Raw genomic sequence first — 23,183 nt, 5'->3', positions numbered from 1 at the left:
AATAATTTTCCATAAAATGTTACTGTTAACTTCTGCATCTTTAATAATTCCAAGAAATTTGCCTTAGCCTTCCTGCTTCAGTCTTGTAACCGCATTTTAAGACTCAGTGTCCAGTCCCATCTTTCAGAATTGTTTTAAAGCCACATCTTTTCTTCATTTTTTTCCATTGATTTTTATTCTCATTGTTTGTGTTTATTCATGAGACTGAGATAATAAAAAGAGGGAAAAGAGGCCTTAACATTGCATTAGACATATTAATAACATAAAACAAAAGGGTGTATAGAAATTTTGTGTCCTTTCAGAATGATTTGCCTAGAGGCCTCTGCAGGCTTCTGCAAAGGATGCTGGGTAGGCTTTGGTGGACCTGAAAGTAAGATATATGACCTCTCCACAAGGTTGAGGACCATACAGAAAAACAATCTTCTTTAAGATAAGGTCAAGAGAAGTCTTCACTTGGAATGTGGTGGTAAAGGGGTCCAACTGGTGTGTGTGAATATCAGTTTGCATAAATTGACTAATGTATGGTTTGGATGTAATAGTGGCGAATGCAAAAACTAATATGTAAAAGAAGGTGGGGTGAATACATAAATCACGTCTGACAAATGTATAAAAATTTGGGTTCTTTGTGTGATTGTTAGACAGTCTCTGGAGTGTGCCTCAATAATGCTTGTTATCCTGCAATAAAGGACAGGACCAGCTATTCTCTTCTACTAATTCTCAAGTCTGCATCTTTATTTTCTATTTGAATGTTTAACTTTAAAACTAGCTGACTGTGAATTTAGGAACGACAAGACATTCATAGATGTCGTCGGAAAGTCAGCCGATATGGAGAAAGTTTGTATTTCCACTTTAATTACAAAAGTTCACCAGGGCATTATTTTGTGTTGGTGCAGCTTCAATTTCTAATTCTGAAGCATAAAGACGATCAAAGCAGTATTGAGATACTACCATTGATCTGCAAGTAGTAAATCCAATATAAGAGTCATCACATGAAACTTTTTGGAAATCTTCAGGCTCAGGACTAAGTTGCAAAACACCACACAAGAATAGAACAGTGCAGAGAAAAGAGGAATACCTCCATTTTTTAAAGCAGTCATTTGTCTCCTGTTTTGATGTTCATGCTGCCAGCACATTGCAAGCGCTCGCCCCTCGCACCGAAAAGTGGAGTAGATGGTATATCGACTCCACAATTCAAGCGGCACAGCAAGTTCACTTTGCAACTTGATGGATCACGCCCAGCTGCACGGCAATGGAAGGACAGTCACAAGCCATGACCGCAATCGAAATCACAGCTCTGTACTTTCCATTCTCCTCATGTACGATGGCCATGTCTTCCCTCTGTTCAGGCTTTCAATTAAAAGACAGGCGGCTTCCCAGTTTGTTTAAGGAAAGGTGAGACGGCGGCACCTGTCTCAACTGTGACAATCATTTCTGACCCCGCAAATGACCCATGGCAGTATTTTAAGGATCTGTCCATGCGTGCAGTGAAAAAAACATTATAGGGATATTTTCTGACACAATTTTACAAAAATAGTAGCATGATGATATAGGGAAAGTGCCAAAAGGGGCTTAGACCCCAGAGGGTTTTTGGGCACTGTCGCATAAAATTAGGAAAGATTTTTGCAACGCTCACATAACATAGAAAAAGACATGATAGGATTTACAAAATGTAGGTTCCCATTCCAATGCAAAAGAGATATTTTATTACATCCGCTAAGCAATTCCCATTATAGGTGTCCTACTTTAGCTAACTAACAAGAAAAATTTGTTTTCCTGACACCAGCATTCCATTCACAGGATGTTCATTCCCAGGAAGATAGCATTACACAGAAAGGACATTACACTAGCTTTTACATATTTTACTTTTGTTCGTTTAGTAAATAAATAAAAAAAATAGTTCAATGATCTTAATTTTACAGAAAACATGTAAGTAGACATAAAATGAGGAAATATTTTCATGTTACTGCCGTATTACACGGGGAAAGCACTGATACAGGGATTTGTATGTTAATTTCCCATAAGCGAAAATCATAATATTGTCTCATAATCTAATAAAACGTGTCACTGCGTCACAAAATATTTATGTGACTGTATGACAAACAGGAATGAGACTAGTTTGATATGTAGGCAGTGTAAAAGCCTGTATATTTCTAATTAGTTGTGTGAACAGAGTGATGTTTCTTGCTGGGCAGAATAAAACCTGAGTTTTATTTTGAAAACGTGATATTTTTGGTCAACACTCTTAACAAACCAGTACCAGATAGGCAACGGAACAGAGCAGAATCTAGATTGAAGTCTATGGGATTGCTATGCGTACCAGAATCTGACGAAAAAAGGCCACCTTTGGCATGCACACACTGGTGGGTTCTCCCCAGGCTTCAGAGAATGACGGGTTGGGAATGAAAATTAGTTGGTTTTGCTAGAAGTTTGCTTTTTTTAAAGGACCATTTGAGGTCCCCCTGTTTCCTTGAAGGAGAATTTAGTTAGTGTAGTGTTCATGGACTCCAGAGCCTTTTGGAATTTGATTAAACTGCATAGAATGCAAATAAGTAATCTGTGAATGTACCTCATGCTGAGAAGGACAAACAAACATGCTGTGTTCTTTTTCAGCTCAAATGTAGAGGCAATGCACATAAACTGATTATAAATTATAACAAATAATTTATTGTCATATGGCAAAACATACTGGATGATTCCATTTTTACAGGAAGGGATTCATCTATCCAAAATTATAATTTAAAATGTATGAGAAATTAAAGGAAACAGCATGTAGATAAACAGAGCTTTATAAGATATTATGCAGATACATAATGCAGTCTGTATTATTTATGCATTTCTCTATATTTATTTCTATAATAACAGAGAGTATGAAAATTAGAACCCAAAATCTGTTTATTTCTGAGGCTGTTGGGCCCCCATCAATCATTACCTGCTGTCTGACACCTTTGTGCATTTCACACGTGTTTTGACTGTATTCATTCATAGAATAAGCACTTTGGTTCTTCTAAAGTTTAATTGCATTTTTGAACAAGAAACAGGACAGTTTACCAGTACTTCCTCTCATGTGAGCAACATGCTCCCTGCCCTTTACGATAGGGATAGATTATCTCAATGTCACAATTTGTTCTATGTGCGTGTGACCTTTAAAATGACATTTTATCTCCAGAGTGAATTCTTCTTCTTTTTTCTTACTACCATAAGAGCCTTCACCCCTGCAGTCTGACGTGAGGCCTTGTCTGGCTTTATTGACAGTTAACATCCATAACAGTGTGTCTGCGGATTGAAAGACATCCACCCTTAATTTATAGTGCTCATTGACATTCTCTATAAAAGATGAAACATATGAATCAAGCTGGACGCAAAACCTCCTTTGATACCTTTATTAGGGATCATGGATTATCTGGTACCTTATTGCCAGTTCCGCGACCCGAGCTAAGTAATGAATTCTTTCATTCAACGACTCGTTGTACCTCATCTAATGGGATTTTTTTAATTAGCTTGACATGGCTTACGTGCTGATAGAGAGAATGCAGTTTCTAAGGATGGCCTTAGCTGCATTGCTACAAAGACATGACTCAACATGGGAAATGGAGACTACACTGCTGGGATTAAGTACATTACTTGAGGTGGCTGAACTCTATCCATTTGACAAACTGTGGAAATAATATCTTTTTTCCTTACATGGGAAGGCCTTTGAAACTCATGGATTGTATACCAGCTGCCTATTCATTCAGGAATGAGGCTTTACTTGTGACTGTTTGAATCTTTATTCCAAATACTTGGCCTAATCATTCACATAACCTCATGTAGTGTTGTATGACTTGGGATATAGCTTTCACAAGTTTTTTTAGTGTGGTTAGATAACAAAAGAATACGTTATTAAAAGAGAGTCCATGTACCTGCTTACTCAAATATTAAAATTAACAGTTTTACAGTTTATTATTTTTGTGCTTCTAATCATCTGTGGAGATGAGGCCCGGCTAGTTCTATTACCCCCATTGGCTGTTAGCATCATGATAACTGGGTTAACCTTCATTCACTTTTAGAAAATGCGATGATGCCTAAGTGTGATAAAACACTGTCCTGCCAGTTAGACATGTTGAATGCTAACGTTATATTACTAATGTTGAAAATGTTGTATTCTTAAAACTCTTGAATGCACTCTCACCAGTTGCACTGTCGTGAATGTTGCAGCTACACAGTGACCTGGATAAAGGGGATAACTTGGTAAAGTACACACTGTCTGGAGAGGGAGTCGGCGCCATTTTCACTGTAGAGCCTACCACGGGGGACATTCATGCCGTGCAGAGCCTGGACCGCGAAGTGAAGCCTTATTACACGCTACGGGCCCAGGCTGTGGACGTGCTAACTGGCAGACCCCTGGAGCCAGAGTCCCAGTTTATTATCAAAGTCCAGGACATCAACGACAATGAGCCCAGATTTCTGGAGGGTCCTTACTCAGCCAGTGTTCCAGAGATGTCTCCTATAGGTAAGCTGTGGCTTCTTCACAGCCCTGTGTGGCTGGGGAGGTGATGAAGTGAGAGAGCCGTCACCTTAAAATACATCTCATGAATGCGAGACGAGGACTTAACCTTGCCTTTGGGCAACGTGGCAAAATTCATCCTTTGAATGACTCATCTTGGTTACATCAAATACGGCACCATTTTTTATTGCATGGAAAATAGATGAACGTAATTACACAGTGATGTACCTGGGGAATTGCTTTTCAGGAATAAGAGGGGAAAATAACATATTGTTGCTAAATCCAAGTTGAGTTCATGAATACCTCTGTTGTAATCCTAGGAAAAATTGCAATATTGAAATTGGGTTGTTTTTGTAATTTAATTCTATTTCATTCTTTTTTCCCAACTATTAGTCCCAACTATTTCACAAATTCTATAGTCTTATTTTGGATTCCTCATTGCCTGCATGTACAATCCAGTATTATAATAAGGGAATGCATTGTTCATTGCCAGTACTGGTCCTCCTGCACATATTTGTAGGTTTCTAATAGATGTTACATTAAGCCTCAATAAGTTCTCAATACAGAATATTCTTGCAATAAAGTTATACTAGAGTTATTCTATTACTACAGTTACTCTCTTATTAGAATACATTAGAGCAAGTTCCAAATGACTAGAATTTACTCTGTTCTGGCAAATTAGAATTTGTTTGTTAGAATCTAAACTTCAGTTTATTCTAGAATGGAAGATATGTTATTCTAATTTACTATAGCATATCAGGCCACTTCTGTGTTAATTGGAAAACAGAATTGGAAAAGTACACTGTTTATTCAAGCTTTGTCAGTCCATTACCTCATATATCTACTACTTTACAAGGAAAGTTACTTCTAGGGACAGGTTCCACGTCTAATCTTTTAAGTTTTCTTTCTCAAAAGCAGATACTGCCCACATGCAGTTTCATTTAATTGCCTATCCTGCATGCTCAGTGACCAGCTCCCAACTAAACAGCATTACTCTAGTGTGACATCCTGGCCTTTTTCAAGCCTGCAAACTTCTTCTTTTTTTTTAACAATGATAAAGGGACGGTTGAAATGGCCGATGCCTTTCCAGACATTCCCATTGACCGCTCTGCAGTGTTTGGTTCCGCAGTTTGGCTCCCGTTAGGGTGAGGTTGGAGAGGTGCGGTCACGATGTTGCACCACCCTGCCGCATACGCACGGTGCTGTGTGTCGCCAGAGAGCCTCCCTGCAGATTTGAGCCCTTGTCTCCATGACAGCAGAGGCTCTGATGGCCCATGTGTGTACCTTATTGATCGCATGCAGAGCTCTGCTTATTGTAATTAATTTGATTAGCTTTAAAAAGCCCTTTAATTTTAAACAAGTATGCATGTATATTGTACTGTTTGGACATATTTTTATATTTAATATGTTATTAAACATCCTTTTTCTTGTATTTTTCTGGTACTTTTTGGAGAACTTACTTTTCAGCGCATCTATTTCAAAACATTGCCACTTAATTGCTTTGAGATGGCCTAGTTATGTTGATTACGCTGATGGGTTCTAATTAAGCTCTTGTAAGTGCGTCACGTGCACGCGCTGTAGCCGGCACCGCTGCAGCTCCTGTAGTCAACGATCCAATCTGCCCTTGTGTCTGTGTTGCACAGGCACATACGTGATGCAGGTCACAGCCACGGATGCAGACGATCCAACTTATGGCAACAGCGCTCGGGTAGTGTACAGCATCCTCCATGGCCAGCCCTACTTTTCAGTGGACCCCAAGACTGGTAGGAGACTCCGGTGGTAATTCCTGGTACCACACAGCTGACTTCCTGAGCCCAGATGGTCTCTGGCTTTCTAATTATAAAACCGGGGCAATTATAATGTTTGGCTATGCGCTCCGCATATTAATCAGTGTCTGTGAGACCAAGAGTTTGCATGAGAGCGACGCTGTTCTGATAAGCGGCCAAGTTTCAAGTGTGTGTGTTTATATACAAAAGCTTGTCATTTTGTTGCGCATTGGCCTGGCATTTCCATGACCCAGTGTCATGCCAGCGTTGCCTGATCAAAAGGTATTCCCACTGAGAGGGAAGCTATTAAGGCCGATTAGCCTTTAGTGGAATGTCAGACGTTCACCCTTTATGGCGCTGCCCTAAGGAACGTGGATTAATGAAGCGCTATTAGAAGCCTTATCTCTCTTTCTCCGCCGCATCCATCAAAAGAGCGCCGAGCGCCCTGGAAACTGTAGCTTCACCACCTACTGTATGCATCTCTATTTACAACCCCTGTCTGCTTCTCTCCATGTTCTGGTTCCATCCAAGGGGTGATAAGGATCGCCCTACCCAACATGGACCGGGAGGTTAAAGAGTCGTACCAGGTTTTGATCCAGGCCAAGGATATGGGGGGTCAGCTGGGGGGCTTGGCCGGGACCACCACCATCAACATCACCCTGACTGACGTCAATGACAACCCGCCAAGATTTGCTAAAAGTAGGCTTTTGCAATGTCTGTCTCTAAGAAGGACTCTGAGTCATGAGTCACTGACTAGTGCTTGCTACTGATATTTCCTCAAGCGACTTATGAAATAAAATAGCTTCGCGACATTACAGAAAATGTGCCGGCAAATTGTGTCTGCAAATGTTCCCCCATCCCAAATTCCCCAACTCTGTCATCGTTTGCCATTGGGAGGGGGTTTCTATCCGCTTGTACCCTGTTTAACAATGCATTGGACTAAATCTTTCAACAGTTGTACATTTGCCGTTTGTTTAGCAAAGGGAGTTGGAAATGAATCTGAAAAGGAGTTTTTGCACGGATGGGTTCGCATCAGGATTAAAAGTCGAATGAACATGCGCAGCTGCCAAGGGCTAATATTTGGATTGTTAAATGCTGCAATTTAGAGCGCAGTAGCGTCACGCGCACCAAGGATCAGTTCTACGCACTGACCTGGCATTTCTCCGAGTCGTATATCTACAGCGGAGTGTGGTTATGACAGCCGGCACGGTCGCTGTACACAAACACAGACAGCTTGGCGGATTTGCAGACGTGATTGCCATGCTCCCGTGCTGTTGCTGGAGCCGTTAAAGTGATTAGCAGATAATTAGCCGTAACCACCTCTACAAGCATACGCTCGTTTGCAAGGGTCTTTAGGTCTCTTGTGCTGATTTGTTGATGATCGGTTCCTCTCTCTAAAGCATGCTTTGCTGTGAGTCCCGCTCCAGGCATCTTTCACCTGCAAGTTCCGGAGTCGGCGCACGTCGCTTCCTCGATAGGGAGGGTTAAGGCTCACGATCTGGACTTGGGGAAAAACGCAGAGGTGGAGTACAGCATCATCCCGGGCGACGGCAGCTCCACTTTTGACATCTACACTGACGAGCACACACAGGAGGGCGTAGTGCTGCTGAAGAAGGTAAAAAAAATCCCCCATTTAAAACTGGTTATTTTTGTAGGATTGTGACTAATACGTCCAGTGTTTTGTACTTGTGGAACAATTTAATGCCTCTGTTCAGTTAATAAAAGCTAATTTGTGACAGTTGACATTAAACAGACTAACAGAGTAAAAGTTTAAAAAACTGCTCCTGTCCATGTATGACTGTCTCCATTAAAATGAGAGTGGTCCGAACGGATCCTGGGTCAGGGTTTATACTTGACAATAAATGCATGATCAGGCCACATACAGACTAAGAGAAAACTTCCAACAAAAAGCGAACCGACTAGTGTTTTCTTTCCCCACATGTGTGCACATAGTACTGATGACATTAGGCCACCATGCACCACGTGACCTTCATATACGTGTGTGTGTGTGTGCGTGCACCCCCAAGGGGAGGACCTCTTATTACAACACACCAGCCTCACTATTCTCTGGGAATAATGCATTACCCGTCATAAAACTGATAACGCGCGACCCACTCTGTGCCACTGCTCCCTCCAATCAAAACCCGGATCCATCACCTCGTATACGTGGGCTGCGAGTACTCTCAGGATATCCCTGCCCATGCTTAGCGCATGGGACCAGCCGCAGTCGGTGCGTGGAAGAAATCCGTTATTCGAGGTCTGGCAGAGGAACGACTGAACAATTGATCCAAGAATGGATCGGCTTGTGTCTGCCTCTCCTGCCTCTCAACGAGATGTGACAGGAAGACGGGTATGCATGCCCGCTCACGTCCACGGCTGTGCACGCGGCTCGGCGATTAGCGTGGGGGGAGCGTTCTCCAGTGGGTAGAGGGGTTGCTGTGTTATTGCCAGGAGCTGCAGAGGTCCCTCTCGACAGGAGTCTTCCACATGGCAATCATCAGTTCTCTGACACGCTGGCCATGGTCTCCTGCACGTCTTACTGCAGATTTCACTCCTTTCCGTTTGTACTGAGGATCGTGGTGTAGTCGTGAAATATACAACTGCGCTGTGTGTATTGGTGTAGCAGTGCTTGATTACGTTAAGAGAAGGTTTAGGTTTGATCAACAAACAATGGTGATGGCGCTTCTGTCGTCCCCGTGTCACAGGAGGGTGCTGTACCCTGCATTCGGCGCAGTGTCTCCTTTTGTCTACGTTTTTTTTTTTAAACCTCTTTTCCCTTATTCCCTGAGCTGCACTCAAGCGCAGGAGCAGCTGTGGCATAGGACAAAGTCACACAGTCCTTACGCGGCAGAATGGCTCTGCCATATCCACTGACCCAAAAAGCAGCTGCAAATGGATATGCGGAATCCTCGGCATGGCGCTCGGGAGAGGTTCAATGATGGAGCCCCTCTCCCGCCTCCGTTCTCCAGTCCTGGACACCTTTCTCTCCCGTTTGGTTGTTATTTCAACCACCTGACCCCTACTCCCTCCCCATCCCCCAACACCCTCCCCTGCCCCCAGCCCGGTATTCAGGGACCTCGTCGAAATGTCGAAGAGGTGCATTATGGGATCTCTCCTGGCTTTAGGGACTCTGAAACGGGACAGAGCTGTAAGAGGATGCTGGAGAGTAAATGGGTTCAAAGGGATAATCGGCTGTTCGAGGCCGGGCTTGTGGCATCAGCCCACCTCGCCGAGTGATTGTGTGAAATGAAATGAGAGCTCTAAGAGGCTCTCTCGGGCTGATTTAGTGAATAACATGTTATTGTAATGCCTTGGCGTGAGGGCCGTCCGCCGTGGGGAGCACTCGCTGTCGAGATGATGAGAAAACGGGGAGACAGAGAGGCATATCAGCGTGCCAAGCCCATGTGCCCCCGTCTCTATCTGCCTTTATTAGTTTGATTTACACGTTTCTTTTGCCTTCATTAGGGCTGCTTTGTTTGCAACCGAAGCACTCAAGTTTTGTGTCAAGGAACACCATCCCCAGAAACCTCCCGAGCAAAATGAGCTTTTTCGCGCAGCGTAGCAGAAGTAGGAATTCATTAATGATTGGCAATTAGTGTGGAAATTAAGGGTTTTGTGAAGGCGCTGTATTGAATAACAAATCAATGAGTCACCTTCCTTGACATGCGTCTGATTGCGGATTCTCTAATGTGAGGTGGAGTGAAAACGGAAAGATGAACTTTGCTGCTCCGGGTCTCCACAGAAGTTTCCAAGGGAGCAGCAGAGTAGAAGGAAAGAGCGCCACCTAAAGGCCCAATTTCCCCTTTCACGGATTTAGCCATGACTAAAAACATTCTAGAATCTTTGTTTTGTGGCGGATATCACCAGCGCTCCCAGGGGCATTGGAGCAGCAGTGTTATGTCTGGAATGCCACATGCATTGCAGATTTCTGTACTTTGATGTGTGGCAGTACATTTATGTGCATTTTGATCATTCTCAGAGCTCAGGTGCTTGGTAGGAAATTTGATCCAACTCAGAGGAGAGGACACATAGTGACGTACGTGTGTGTGTGATGTCACAGTACACACTGATCTCTTGTTCTCATCCCTCGTGTTCTGATGGCAGATTATAATAATCTGTTGGGGTTTATTCAGATGCTTTCACGTGGGTGATTTTTAGATGAGCATGTACATATTTTCAGCCTCAAATTTAAAACAAGCAAACAAAAATAAAAACGAGCTTTTCTAAGATACATGCTGAATTTTATTTCACATACTGTGGTAAGGTATAATAATTATGATACAAAAATGAATTTGAAAATGAATGTTATGCTTTGTCCTCTGCGATGTCAAAAGGGAATAATTCTACCAACGAAGCATGTTCGCAGTCAGGCTTTATTTAAGATAGTGATTCACATCGCTATTTTTGGTGCAAATCAGGCATGCGGAGTTGCCGTGCGACCGGTCCACCGCGCTCTTTGGCAGGGTTTCGGAGAGGCTGTATCAGTGTGAATCAGGGGACAACCTGGTCCGCAGTTGTGACTCACGTCTGCACCCGGCAGGGAGCTGGGCTGCCAGACGGCTGTCCGTGTGCATGCGCTGGTTGAGACATGGGCGGGCCGCACAGTTCCGGTGAACAGACAAGTGGATGGTGGCACTCCAGACACGGCCCTGATAATCCCTCCCCTGGCTAGAACACCTCCGGCTGGCTGTCTAAACCAATCAACCCCTCAAAACCCCCCACCCCCACACACAAATTACGATTGATAGGTTTACTGCAAGACATTGTGCTGCATCACTGAGCTGTAAGAAGACCAAGATGATAGTGCCGTGTTTATCAGACCAGTTGCTTAGTAGTCTCCCTCCGACCCATCAATCCCAACAAGAATTTTCCTTTTCCTCAGCTAATAGAAAGTGTGAATTTTCTTCATGGTGATTGATGGCCATGGTTTTGCTTTCATTTAGTGCTACCGTTCTCGTTCCGTTGCTCCTTACAATGATTGGCTCCTGAGGTGAGAGTAACCGTGTGACACCCACACGGCGCAATCGGTGATCTTGATGGAGTGGAACTTGTAACGAATCATCCCCCTGTGATTCACTAAGAGCACAACTCCTGCAACTAAGGAGTGGTGAGATTTCCTCAACTGCAGGCCTTCTGCCTAAAATTCAGTTTTTTCGACTGATTATGCAGTTTAAGCGGATTAAGTAGTGTTATATTCATGGTTCGACTGACTGAGAGCAGAAGGCTTCATTAGAGAACAAACATTGACTATTCTTATGTTTTATCGTGAAGGAGGTAAAAATAGGCATCTTTAATGATAGATTTCAGAAAGTCAATATGCCTTCGTGATATGCAATATTTGTAAACCCGCTCTTAGACGCTGGAGTGTGAGCTCTAATCAAAGGGGCGTAATCATGCAACATCTCACCTGAAGCTGTTAAAGCAAGCTGGTCTCGTAAACCCACCCTGCTGCATGCCGGCAACCATTTCCATATCAAAGCGGACTCTCCTTGTGCTCGACACATCCCTCTACTTTATATTTAAAAAAAAAAAAAAAAAAAAAAAAAAGGTGTAAGGCCTGTGGTGGCAGTCCGGAGCGCCCTCACATGGCTTCCGAGGTGTCCCTGGCTGGAGGTAGCTCGGTGGAAGGTGGTTTTTGGGACTTGCGCTAGGAGGTGTGTACACTCTCGTCCCTCGGGGCGACCCCTTTGTCTCACCTCTCTGTCTTTGGCCGTACCGAAAAATTTTGTCGGGGGGGTGGAGGGCAGAACAGTAGTCAGCAACGTCAACAGTAGCGTTCTCCAAACATATGGCCTCTCAGGAGAGTGACTCACTCACTTTCTGACAGCCGCGCTGCGACTGACTATCTGACTGCGGGTGACCCCATGGAAAATATGCGCGAGGTTTTAACTCACGGTGTTTAGACAACAAGTCTCTTGTAAAGGGCATAGTCCCAGTGCCAGCCTCTTTTGCAGCTCTTTGCGAATAAACAATCAACTCGGCATGATTTTTGCTGATATGATTTGCTGCAAGCATTTGTTGCACCGTTCTGCAGGGCCTTCTGTTAGCTGAGTCAGCCCAACGGCTGTGTGAAGCAAGTACATCACAGGGCTCCGGTTATACAGTGCTCTTGAATTGTTTTGTCTTTCCTGCCCGAAGACTTTAACGTTAATCATTTGTAGCGTACTTTATCATTTATTTTGTAACAAAGCATGAAACAGTAAATTATTTATGGTTAAAACTCCCATATGAAGTTCAGATAGAGGCTCCTCATCACATTGCATTCCATGCAAGTCCTGAAACAGTTTATCCGAGGGCTCTGGCAGAGACCGCCACAAGCTCAGTGCGCCATGCCCGGCTAGTCTTTTACATTTCTCTCTCACACTTTTTCGCCCCTACCTCCCTCTCTCCTTCTCCTCCTCCCTCTCCCTCATTCTCTCTCCCATTTTGTAAGTGTGACTGTGCCAGATCCTGCCTTTTTCCACGCATGAAAGAGCTGGGTTTTTTTTCCCTCTTCCCCTCACTTTCCCGCCATGTGGCATTACACCCTCCCCCCACCTCCACTTCCCTCTCATCTTGGTGGGAGACCTCTGTTACCGAAAGCTTTTGCCGTTGCATCATGGCTCAAATGAGGCATGGTCGATTTCAAATTGCAGGAAGGTCAGTCAAATAAGGCCATCTGAATCGGAGAGTTCACAGGCGAGATTTTCGCAGTTCAATTACGAGTTGCTTATTGGTCACACGCTGGCCCCTCAGAAACGCTTGTCTTATTTCACACTTGCAAAGTCACAGTTGTAAGCATGCAATTACTGTTATGTTCCAAACCTTTTGCCTTCATCTTCTACCCACTGCCCTTTCCTAGTCTATCATCAAAAGGGAGAATAATGCATATTTTAAAAAATGCTACAACAAAATTCCTGAAAAAATGAAGGAAATATGCGACAGATAAACAATAATGGTTAGTCCATGATATAGGCTGTACCTCTTTCTGCCCTGATCCCATCCCTGTAGCATAAACTCTGCTCTTCCCCCCCTCACGGGTCCTAGCCGCTGGACTACGAGAGCAGGAAAGTGTACAGCTTCAAGGTGGAGGCGTCCAACGCTCAGCCGAATGCAGCCTTCCTGCACCCGGGTGCGTTCAAGGACTCGGCCACGTTGAGGGTCAGCGTGCTGGACGTGGAGGAACCGCCGGCCTTCAGCCAGGGCTCCTACGGCATGGAAGCGTATGAGGACTCGCCGGTGGGCAGCATCATTGGGGCGGTCACCGCAGAGGACCTGGATGCAGGAGACAGTCCCATCAGGTAGGCGGGTATGAAACGGGCATGCACACACACACACACACACACACACACACACACCTGGACAGGCATATGTAGATTTTAACTCCTTACATTCTGAGTGACTCTGTCCTGATAAACGTTGTGTGTGGTTTGGGGTTTAGGGCGGATGCAGTGTAACATTAAGGGATTGCCCCACTTTTTACCTCCAGGTGTGTGTGTGTGTGGTGTGTGTGAGTGAGGGTAGTCTGTGACGTGCTGGAATGTGTGATGTGGTACAGAACAAAAACTTGCCTTTTTTTTTTTTTTTTTTTTTGCTTTAAGATGAATATTTCATAGCAGGGCACAAATGGAGTTGCGAGTTATTGATTGGGAGTTATTGATGATGACTTGGTAGCCCGTGGTCCGTGTTTAATATTTCACTATGGCACATTAGCTCTTATTCTGCTAGGAGGCTGGATTACAATAAAACACCGGCTGACAGCGTGCAACACACTGACCTAACAGGATTCCATAAATATGGAATGATGCTTTTACCTACGCTTATCCACTGTGGATCTGCTCTGCTTCGGATTCCGTTTCCCCCATCAGATCTCTTGTGGAAAAGCTTAATCTGTTGCATTAAGACGTTGAACCAGAATGGTTTCGTATGCTGATGGTGACAGTGGGGAGGTTTTTGATGGGCACTGTAATGTTTGTTGTGCCCGTGTCCCTGTGTCTGCTTTGAAGATATTCCATTGAGTGGAGGAACAGCTCGGAAAATTACTTTGACGTTGACCCCACCGAGGGCACCATATCCACCCGTGAGGCCCTGGACAGAGAAAAGACAGCAAGACATAACGTTACTGTGGTCGCGACTAAAGTTAGTAAGTATGAGAGCGACACTGAGAGAAAAGTGACGGCATAGGAGGTGTAATATGATCTGAGGTCCATTAAACAATGAATTTGCTGCTAGACTAAATTGCTTTAACGGCATTCACATTCATTACAGTTCACTCAAGCAAATGTTTAAGCGATCATGATATTGCCACCTTGTGGACGATAATGGGAACTGCAATACGAGGTTCTCACTGCCACCACAAACCTGATTCCTAAGTTTTGGCGTGGCTAGAATTTCACTCTATCTGACAAATCTCCCCAGTTATGTCTGCAGTTCAGTGTGAAACTTAGTGGTGTATAATTGTAGGGATTTGAGTTGTGGTGCTTAATTACCCAACCCTTTGACGTGCGAGAAGCATATTTGTCTCACTCCAAAATATGCCAATATTTGGAAGAAGATAGGGGAATTAACATCACTAGAGACAGGTCAGTGTAGGTTATGAAAAAAAAAAAGTAAATATAAAAGTATATGCCCCTTACTGCTAAAGCATAGCCTGCTTTGTCAGAGGTTTACTTTACGGCTATTCATACTTTGGCGTTCGGCCTAACAAGCCTGCCCACCAGAAGTTGGATTCTTTTTATATATATATAGCATATATAAACCTATGACCTATATCTGACAATTAATGCTAGTTTATCGTAGCATACCCACAAGTTAAGCAACAAAAAAATTAAAGGCCCTGTGGATCAGACCTATACCCAACAGGATGGGTATAGGTTTATGATAGACTACTACATACAGGACATTGCAACTTTTCCACTAAATGGTTTGCTGCAAAATGAAATCAAACATGCCAGGAAAGGGTACCGATGCAACCAAAATACAAATGGTCAGTTTTATTCCAGTTCTGTGGGAATTCCTTAAGGTACACATTCCCAGCTGTGCCTACCTGTTTCCTCAATGGGTTTTCGGCAGGAATGTCACATCCTGCTTCCTCTACATAATTGATGGTGAATTCTGTAGGAGGGTTTTCACAGGGCTAAACCCCAGGGCTCATTGGGGTAAACCCCAGCCTATAGCCTCCTTCCTCCTCACTGTCTTTGGGTGCTGATTACAGTTAGGCAGTGTAGTCCAGACTGTACTGTTCATGAGTTCATACAGACTCATCATGAGTTCAGATCGACAAGACTGATTAATCATGTTTTAAGATGAGTGATGTGATATTTTTTAAACTATATTTAAATTTAAACTAAGCAAACTTTACATATTCAATGCAGCAAAAAAAGTCATTGAAGCTTGCAATACCAAAACAAATCAGGTGGTGTCAGTATTTTATGCTCCGGTTTTCCTTTTACTAAGTGCAAGTATGAATTCCATCTGCCATTTTGTGTAATTCTCAGTACATCTCGCATCTTGGCACATGGACACTGTCTGCTTTGATCTTTCAGACAACCCTCTCCTGTTCAGTCGTGTTAGCGTCGCAGTCGACGTGCTGGATGTCAATGAGTTCCCTCCGGAACTTTCCTTTCCTTATGAGATGTTTGTTTGTGAAGATGCAAAAGTAGGCCAGGTAAGTGTGTGTGGGTGTGTCGGGAAAGCAGCATCGTCAGGGAGAAAGACTGTCTGTGTCTCTGTGTGTGTGTGTGTGTGTATGTATGTGTCTCGCCTATGCTCTCCTTTGAAGCTGTGCTGCTCTTGTTCAAGGCTGTTGTGGGTAAATGTGCAGGAAACGCACCTTGATCTCCTCTTTTTTCATGAACGAGTGCCACTCTCTCCGAACTCTCGGTGGCGAGCCTCTGGAGTGTGCACGTCAGAGAGCCGGGAAGCACGCCTTTAAGGAGCTGTTAGAAACGAATCATTCTGACACACGGAAAAGGAAAACACTTTTCCTCAGGAGCCGGATATAGAAAATGCTGTCACCCACCCTTCTGAATTCCAGACTGTTTTCCAAACCGAACTAAATTACTGACATTTGGTTACCTTTGGTCTCCACTCCTCCTAAAGACAAATTTACACCTACTCCACTCTCCACCTGCTTCCCGGCGCCGAACGTTATGAAAAGTAGCAGACTCTCCCGCACTACAGACTTACCGTATGATGACGCTGACGCGTGAAACTCTCCGCTGAGAAAATCACTGCTGTGCTTGATAAAATCACATAAGGCCAATATTCGCAACCATGCCTCTAGCATGCCGGTGTTAACGCAGTCTCGCGAAGTGTCCATCACCCAAAGAATATACCTATACAGTGTTGGTCTCGTGGTAAGAAGCTGATGGCAGATAACTGTGTTCTAACAGATGGGCTACAGTTTATAATTCCCGTAATTATGAACCGTGAGATAGATGTACCCGGTGAGTGAAGATGTAGGTGTTTCTAATTAAATGGATGGAAAGTGTATATCCAGGTGTTGTCATGAAGCCGTTCCTCATGGCAGGTGTCGGTCTCCTGTGTCCCGCCCACATCCCGGTGTACACGGCCTTTAAGCCGATGTTGCATGTCTTGGCACAATAGTGTTTGTGGGAAACCCAGAGGATGTGGATGGAACTGGTGAATTGGAATTGGACCAAAAATAGGATGGGGGTGCGGCCTCCCTCTGGGAGCAGGCGTATCGTCGCAAGGTTAACGGTGATCAACATTCCGACAGTTTAGCAGCTTTGGCCAGTTCGTTGCAGCCTATTGCCATTCAACTTCGATATGAGATTTGTAGGGTGAGTGAACTAGGGTGGGGTTGTGGAGAGAGAACAGCGACATATAGACCGTCTCCTCAAAGTCGTAGTCAGACGCCGGTGAAGTTTCAGCGCAGGAAGTCTGTTTTCCGTTCTCACCACAAGCCATTTTATCAGTACAAGAGTTGTCCTGTACCTGAGAAATTGCTTTTCTTCGAGAATTCATTATAGAACCACATATACCGATACACAGATGAGGATTTGTTTACCTGGAGTTAACAGTTTCAAATGGCATTTTGTACAGAAGTGTAATTCAAATGCATAAATGAGGCTCTAGACTCAAGGTGACGAAATCTGGTTTTAAGCTCCAGTTTCTTTGCTTATACTGATATTTCCTGTGAAAAACTCAAATAGGAAATGAACCTTATACTCTATTGATTTGGGAATACAGTTACTTTAAATAGCAATAAAACAAATCCATCTGGAATGACCTATATGTTTCCAATGCATTCAGAATAAATGTCCATTGCTCAAATGCACCTGGAATAAATGCATATTAATGAAATACGTACACACTAAGTTTTAAGAAACAAACCTTAAAATGTGGCTTTAACCCTTACATGTGTAAACGGTCCCACCGTTTGTCTTATAAAGCTGCCTTAACTCGTATGTAGGTGATCCGGGTGCTTGGTGCTACGGACCGAGACATGCCTCACACGGGGCACCGATTCTTCTTCAAATCTCCCAAAGACATCAGGAACAGGAACTTCACCATCAGAGACTACGGAAGTAAGGAGGCCCTATATTAGCAAACCCTATCCATCATTGACATTAAACTCCACATGTTTCTTGTTTTCTCTTGTTTTCTCTTTTCTGACATGCAGGGTCACATAAAAGGTTACAAAAGTAAGAAGCGTCTTCAGAGAAGAAGAATCGATCAGTAAATCAATCAGCTAATAAAAGAAAAATACATGCTTTTAGTTTTTCACACAGCTGTGTTAGGTTTAAGCCATGTTATTACTAAGTCTACAACTAATTAACCCCATCCGCTTAGTTAGAATACTTTGTGTGTATGTATGCTTATGTGTATATATATAATATAAATATAAATAATGTGTGTGTATATGTCATTTTTATTTGTAGATAATAGCTAAATCCCCTACTCGTTATGCGAACAAGCTCTTGCGCACGGTTTTTGTTTAATCTAAAATAACCTTGTGTAACGGCTGCGTGGGCTTCATGGATGCTCACGGCGTGAGCCGGTGCGGCCGCGAACTAGGTCCTGCAGTTCCTTGCACGCCTGTGTAAACACCGCCTGGTTTGATTTCCAGCCCCTGTCGAGAGCAGCCAGCATGCTCGCCCAGGTGGGGGTGGCTGGGGGAGGGGCCGACCTCCCACACCAAGGTGGCCTCATCTCTAAATGTTAAGCATGGTAGCTTCAAACAGCCCTCCTGCCGTCAGGCCTCCCCTCCGTCCAGGCACAGCGCGGCCGTGAAATGCTTTCTGTTCAAGGGCACTCCAGGCGAGGATTGGGCTGTAATGGGATCTGAGCCAGTCCGTCCGCCGTTGAAAAACCGGAGAAACGGTGCCTTCTCCAGCGGTTGACACTTGCGTATATTGGAAGACATCTTTTTAAAAAAAGGCCCACTCCTGCCAGAGCTAGCGACTCCCGACTGCAGATGCAGATCTGATTCACGGAGGCGTAGCTCCCAGAGGCAGTTGCTCGAGCAAATTCCTTCACACGGAGCTGCAGGAAGGAAAATTTGACTCTTCCTGCCTGCCAAAACAAGCTCTTCTCTGAACTGCGGTCCTCTAAGCAGATTCAATGTGAACAGCCTGTAACAGATTTAGCTTTCTGTCATATTTGGAACCTGTGCCACTTTGAGTCGAATAAGAGGCCCGTAAATCCTTAATTCTTAGACATTAAAGCAAAGCTGATCACAGATATTGGACTCACGATGAAGGTTTTACTGGTAACCCTGTTTGATGTACTGTGACCCTCAAACAGGTGCGTGTGTGTGTGTGTGTGTGTGTGACTGCAGACAACACAGCAGGGGTTGTGACCCGGCGGGCAGGCCTCCAGCGAAGCGAAACAAGCGTGCACCTGATCCCCGTGGTGGTAGAGGACAGCGGCTACCCGGTCCTGAGCAGCACGGCAACGCTGAGCGTGCAAGTGTGCCCATGCACCCGTGACAGTAGCAGCACTGCGGCCTGCGGAACCAGGGCTGCCTTCCTGCCAGCAGGGCTCAGCACCGGGGCGCTTGTGGCCGTACCGCTCTGCCTGCTTGTCCTGCTGGGTGAGCTGCTATGCTGCGCTAATGCATTAGCGTGGGACAGCGTGAGGGGGTTCACCATGATATGCTGTCAGCTGTCAGACAGGGAGAGGGAGGGAGGGAGTGAGCGAGAGAGAGGGAGTGAGCGAGAGAGGGTGTGAGTGAACGAGCGAGAGAGAGAGAGAGAGGGGGAGCAAGCAAGAGAGGGTGTGAGTGAACGAGCAAGAGAGAGGGAGAGGGAGAGAGAGGAAAAAAGAGAAAGATTCTATTCTTTATTTCTTTCTCAACTTTTGCCAGAGAGAGCATTTATGATGTGTTTCAAAATATATTGTGTTGATGTTATTGTTAGTGAAATTCACACAAGGTAGTAGTGATATTCTGGTTTTGTCACTAGGGGGCACTGCAGTAAAAATAATAGCTGTATGTGACAATGACCACACAACTGGAACAGGACAAGTAATGTGCAAAAATCTGTCTGCTTAATTGTAGTCATGGGATTATCTTTGCTGCATTTCTTTATTTTTAAAATAATTATAATTAGGTCTAATTTGTTGGGCTTCTTAGAGACATCTCTCTGTCTGTTTCGCTCTCTCTATCGCTCTCATTCTCTCCCTCTCATCTCAAGTGTCTCTAAGGGGGGTAGATAAAAAGTCAGATTGACTGCCTCTTCCGCCCACCACAGAAGTGCAGCTCTGCGACAGTAATAAGCTGCTCATCAAACCAGTAGGCCTGCCACATATGGGCTGCCATGGTGATCGGGGTGCCATGGTGATCAGGAGGAAAAACAACTATTGGCCTCTCTGGAAATGACCACCAGGGTCTCTGCCAGCTTCGTCTGGATCTGTCTGGGGAGGAGGTGGGGTGGGGGAGGGTTCTCTGTCTGTTTCAGCAGCAGTATAAGCTACCGTATGCCAGTGGAGCTCACATGTGCCGTCTGCTCTGTTGCAGCGACTGCTGCGCTCCACGTGGCCCTAAAGTGCCACAAGAAAACGGGCACGCTGATGTCATCCGAAGAGGACGTGCGGGACAACGTGATCCACTACGACGATGAGGGCGGCGGCGAGGAGGACACCCGGGCCTTTGACATCGGCACGCTGCGTCACACCAAGGCCGCCACAGACACGCCTCCGCGGGGGGAGACGGGGTCCAGGCCCCGCCCCCCGTCCCTGGCCGGCCCGCCACCCGCTGACAGCGCTGACCTCCGGGCGTACATCCAGCAGCGGCTACAAGAGAGCCACAGCGCCACCGCGGCGCCGCCTTACGACTCCCTGGCTACATACGCCTACGAGGGCGAAGGCTCGGCAGCGGGTTCCCTGAGCTCCATTGAGTCTCACATGCAGGAGCCCGAACAGGACTACAGCCGCATGGCACTCTGGGGGCCACACTTTAAGACCCTGGCCAGGATCTTTAGCGGGCCTGAGCCTCAGGCCACAGATCCACACACGGGAAATAAACCCGTTCGCCCACAGACCGAGGGTTCAGAGGAGGGACACGCCTGATGTGATTAGATATTTGGCGAATCTCTGCGAAATGCCAGGACGTTATTGATTTCAGGCATAACATTCAAACTGAGACTTTTATGGCAGAGGAAAGGCATGTCCCCCCCACCCCCCCGGCCACATGCCCCCATTTTCTGTTTTGAGCGAATTCCAGTACTTTTTTTTTTTTTTTGACAAATCCAATTGCATCTTAAGTTCAGCTTTATATCTGTACTTGTCAAAATCAGAGTATCAATAAATCCCTTTTTTGGGGGGATTCTAATACACCCCTTTGATATTAAAAAGTGCCTCAAAAACTTGTTCTTGTTTCTTTTCTCTTAATTATAAACATACACACTCCTAGAAGCCAGGAAAGGCTACTTATAGCATGGCTCAAATGTCAGACTCTACTGAAAAACACCTGACCAATTGGACCTATAATCAATGAAAATTTAAAACCCTCTAGCCATCTCTGGGTAGGATGTCTTGTTATGAAGGTGACCAAAGGGAATGTGTGACTCTTGTCTGCTGTTCTACCACACGGGCTGTTTCTAGAAAATTGTGTCTGTAATGAACTGAAGCTGGGCATTTCGGGTAATAAAGCTGACATAAGACCTGCTTGCATTTGCAGTTTGTGTCGGGCTGAGCAGCACACACAAACACGCCTCTTATCCTTCCTCCAACACTCCCACCTTAACGAGCCCAGGCCGTTACTGTGCCGCAGCGCTGGGCCCTGAAGCGAGGAACCGGCTGACCACATCTCTCGCTGGCTTCGTTGGGTAGGACAGATGGGCTCCCCATCCTCCTCCAGCAAACCAGTCAAAGGCAGCGTGGGCGCTGCAGGCAGAGCAGCGTCCTCCGAGTGTGCGGAGTCGCGCGGACGGTAGTTTTATGAGCTGCGCAGCAGCCCGCCGGCATGCAACGTGATGGAGCTGTTCCCTTTCAGACTGGTGAAGCATGCGACGAACTCGGTCTCCAAAAATGGGATGTGGACACCAAGGAGAGGAAACGAAAGGCCAAATCTAAATGGCTCGGTAAAGCCCCTCTCTAACCCCCAGCCCCTAGACTTGGTATTTTCAGTATTATGTTTGCCAAGGTGTTTCAGGTAGCTCTGCGGGCTATGTTTTGTAAACAAAAATGGATGAGATGTAGCCCGGGAAACCGTACAACTTGTGCCATTCTGATTGGGTATTGCCACTCGTCTCCCCTTGAAGAACTTTACTGAACATGTCACATTGGCCTCCTCTTATTTCCAGGTACGGTTTCTCCAATTCCAGGAGGGATCCTCTTATTCCTGTTTTATTTTAAGGGTGATGTCATGCCTCTCACTTTATAGATCCCCCTCCCCCACTCTCCTTTAATGCACTACCTCCAAATTTAAACGGAAATGTCAAGTGGATTCCAAATGTCAGATAGTACATCAGGTTCTTTTGTGGTGAGCCAGGTAACTCTCATTTCAATGGAAGCAGGATAATTACAAGCTTTTGAAAGATTTCACCTCAAGGCAAAGGACAATAATGGGATAATGTTCGTATCTTTCCAAATTCGATCTGCCCCCTACAGGAAAAGCATCCATCCTTGCTGTACCTGAGAATAAAGATATCAACTCCAGATTGTAAAGAGCATGTGTACACACTTTGCATTTGCATTCATTTAGACCTGACTGAGAGACACAAGACTACTCCCTCGTTTATGTGCCGTGCAGCTCTGCGTGTCTGCCACAACCTTTCGCTTGTTCACTTTGTACAAACTGGCATCACGGTGAGCTTGAATGGAGCACTTAGTATGGATCAGTTGGTGCACAGCTAACAGCAGGAAAGGCAGCCTCTCCGAGTGTGACACCTGACAAGCAGTAACATCCTCGATATAAATCATCTCCGTGGAAACCCGGGGCTGAGTTCACCTTACAGTTCACAGGCGTTCTGCCCTTGTGCCACAGCGCGTGTCCTGTGAAGGTCGGGCAGTCAGTCGCCCCGGAGACAGTGAGAGTGAAACATCATCCTGTTGGGCTGGTTCAACACCCAGCTCACGTCATCCTTTTGGGCTGGTTCAACACCCAGCTCAGGTCATCCTGTTGGGCTGGTTCAACACCCAGCTCACATCATCCTGTTGGGCTGGTTCAACACCCAGCTCACATCATCCTTTTGGGCTGGTTCAACACACAGCTCAGGTCATCCTGTTGGGCTGGTTCAACACCCAGCTCACATCATCCTGTTGGGCTGGTTCAACACCCAGCTCACATCATCCTTTTGGGCTGGTTCAACACCCAGCTCACATCATCCTTTTGGGCTGGTTCAACACCCAGCTCAGGTCAATCATGCAACCGATGGCTAAGACAAATGGTGCCATGACGGACATCCAACATGGGATGAGCCGAATTGACATTAGAAGGGGGATGGCCATCATTCATGAACAGTTTGCCGTTCGGGTCACACCACAGG

At 45.3% G+C, this 23,183-nt stretch overlaps 1 protein-coding gene across 1 annotated transcript in view; it reads left to right on the top strand.

The window, feature by feature from the left end:
• The window catches only part of cdh12a (cadherin 12, type 2a (N-cadherin 2)), a 31,805-nt gene extending 10,954 nt beyond the window's left edge, over positions 1-20,851 (top strand). The window contains exons 4-13 of the mRNA XM_027001228.2: positions 4,195-4,489; positions 6,127-6,246; positions 6,781-6,948; positions 7,677-7,864; positions 13,276-13,529; positions 14,235-14,371; positions 15,774-15,895; positions 17,666-17,780; positions 19,034-19,288; positions 20,213-20,851. Of these exons, the coding sequence (XP_026857029.2) occupies positions 4,195-4,489; positions 6,127-6,246; positions 6,781-6,948; positions 7,677-7,864; positions 13,276-13,529; positions 14,235-14,371; positions 15,774-15,895; positions 17,666-17,780; positions 19,034-19,288; positions 20,213-20,763 (2,205 nt within the window). The 3' untranslated portion in view covers positions 20,764-20,851. The remainder of the gene's footprint in view (positions 1-4,194; positions 4,490-6,126; positions 6,247-6,780; positions 6,949-7,676; positions 7,865-13,275; positions 13,530-14,234; positions 14,372-15,773; positions 15,896-17,665; positions 17,781-19,033; positions 19,289-20,212) is intronic.
• Positions 20,852-23,183: the final 2,332 nt, after the last annotated feature.

Source organism: Electrophorus electricus, chromosome 7 (assembly GCF_013358815.1).
Source record: "Electrophorus electricus isolate fEleEle1 chromosome 7, fEleEle1.pri, whole genome shotgun sequence".
NCBI lineage: Eukaryota > Metazoa > Chordata > Actinopteri > Gymnotiformes > Gymnotidae > Electrophorus > Electrophorus electricus.
Note: the sequence above shows the minus strand (reverse complement) of the source record. Positions and strands in the feature narration are given on the sequence as shown.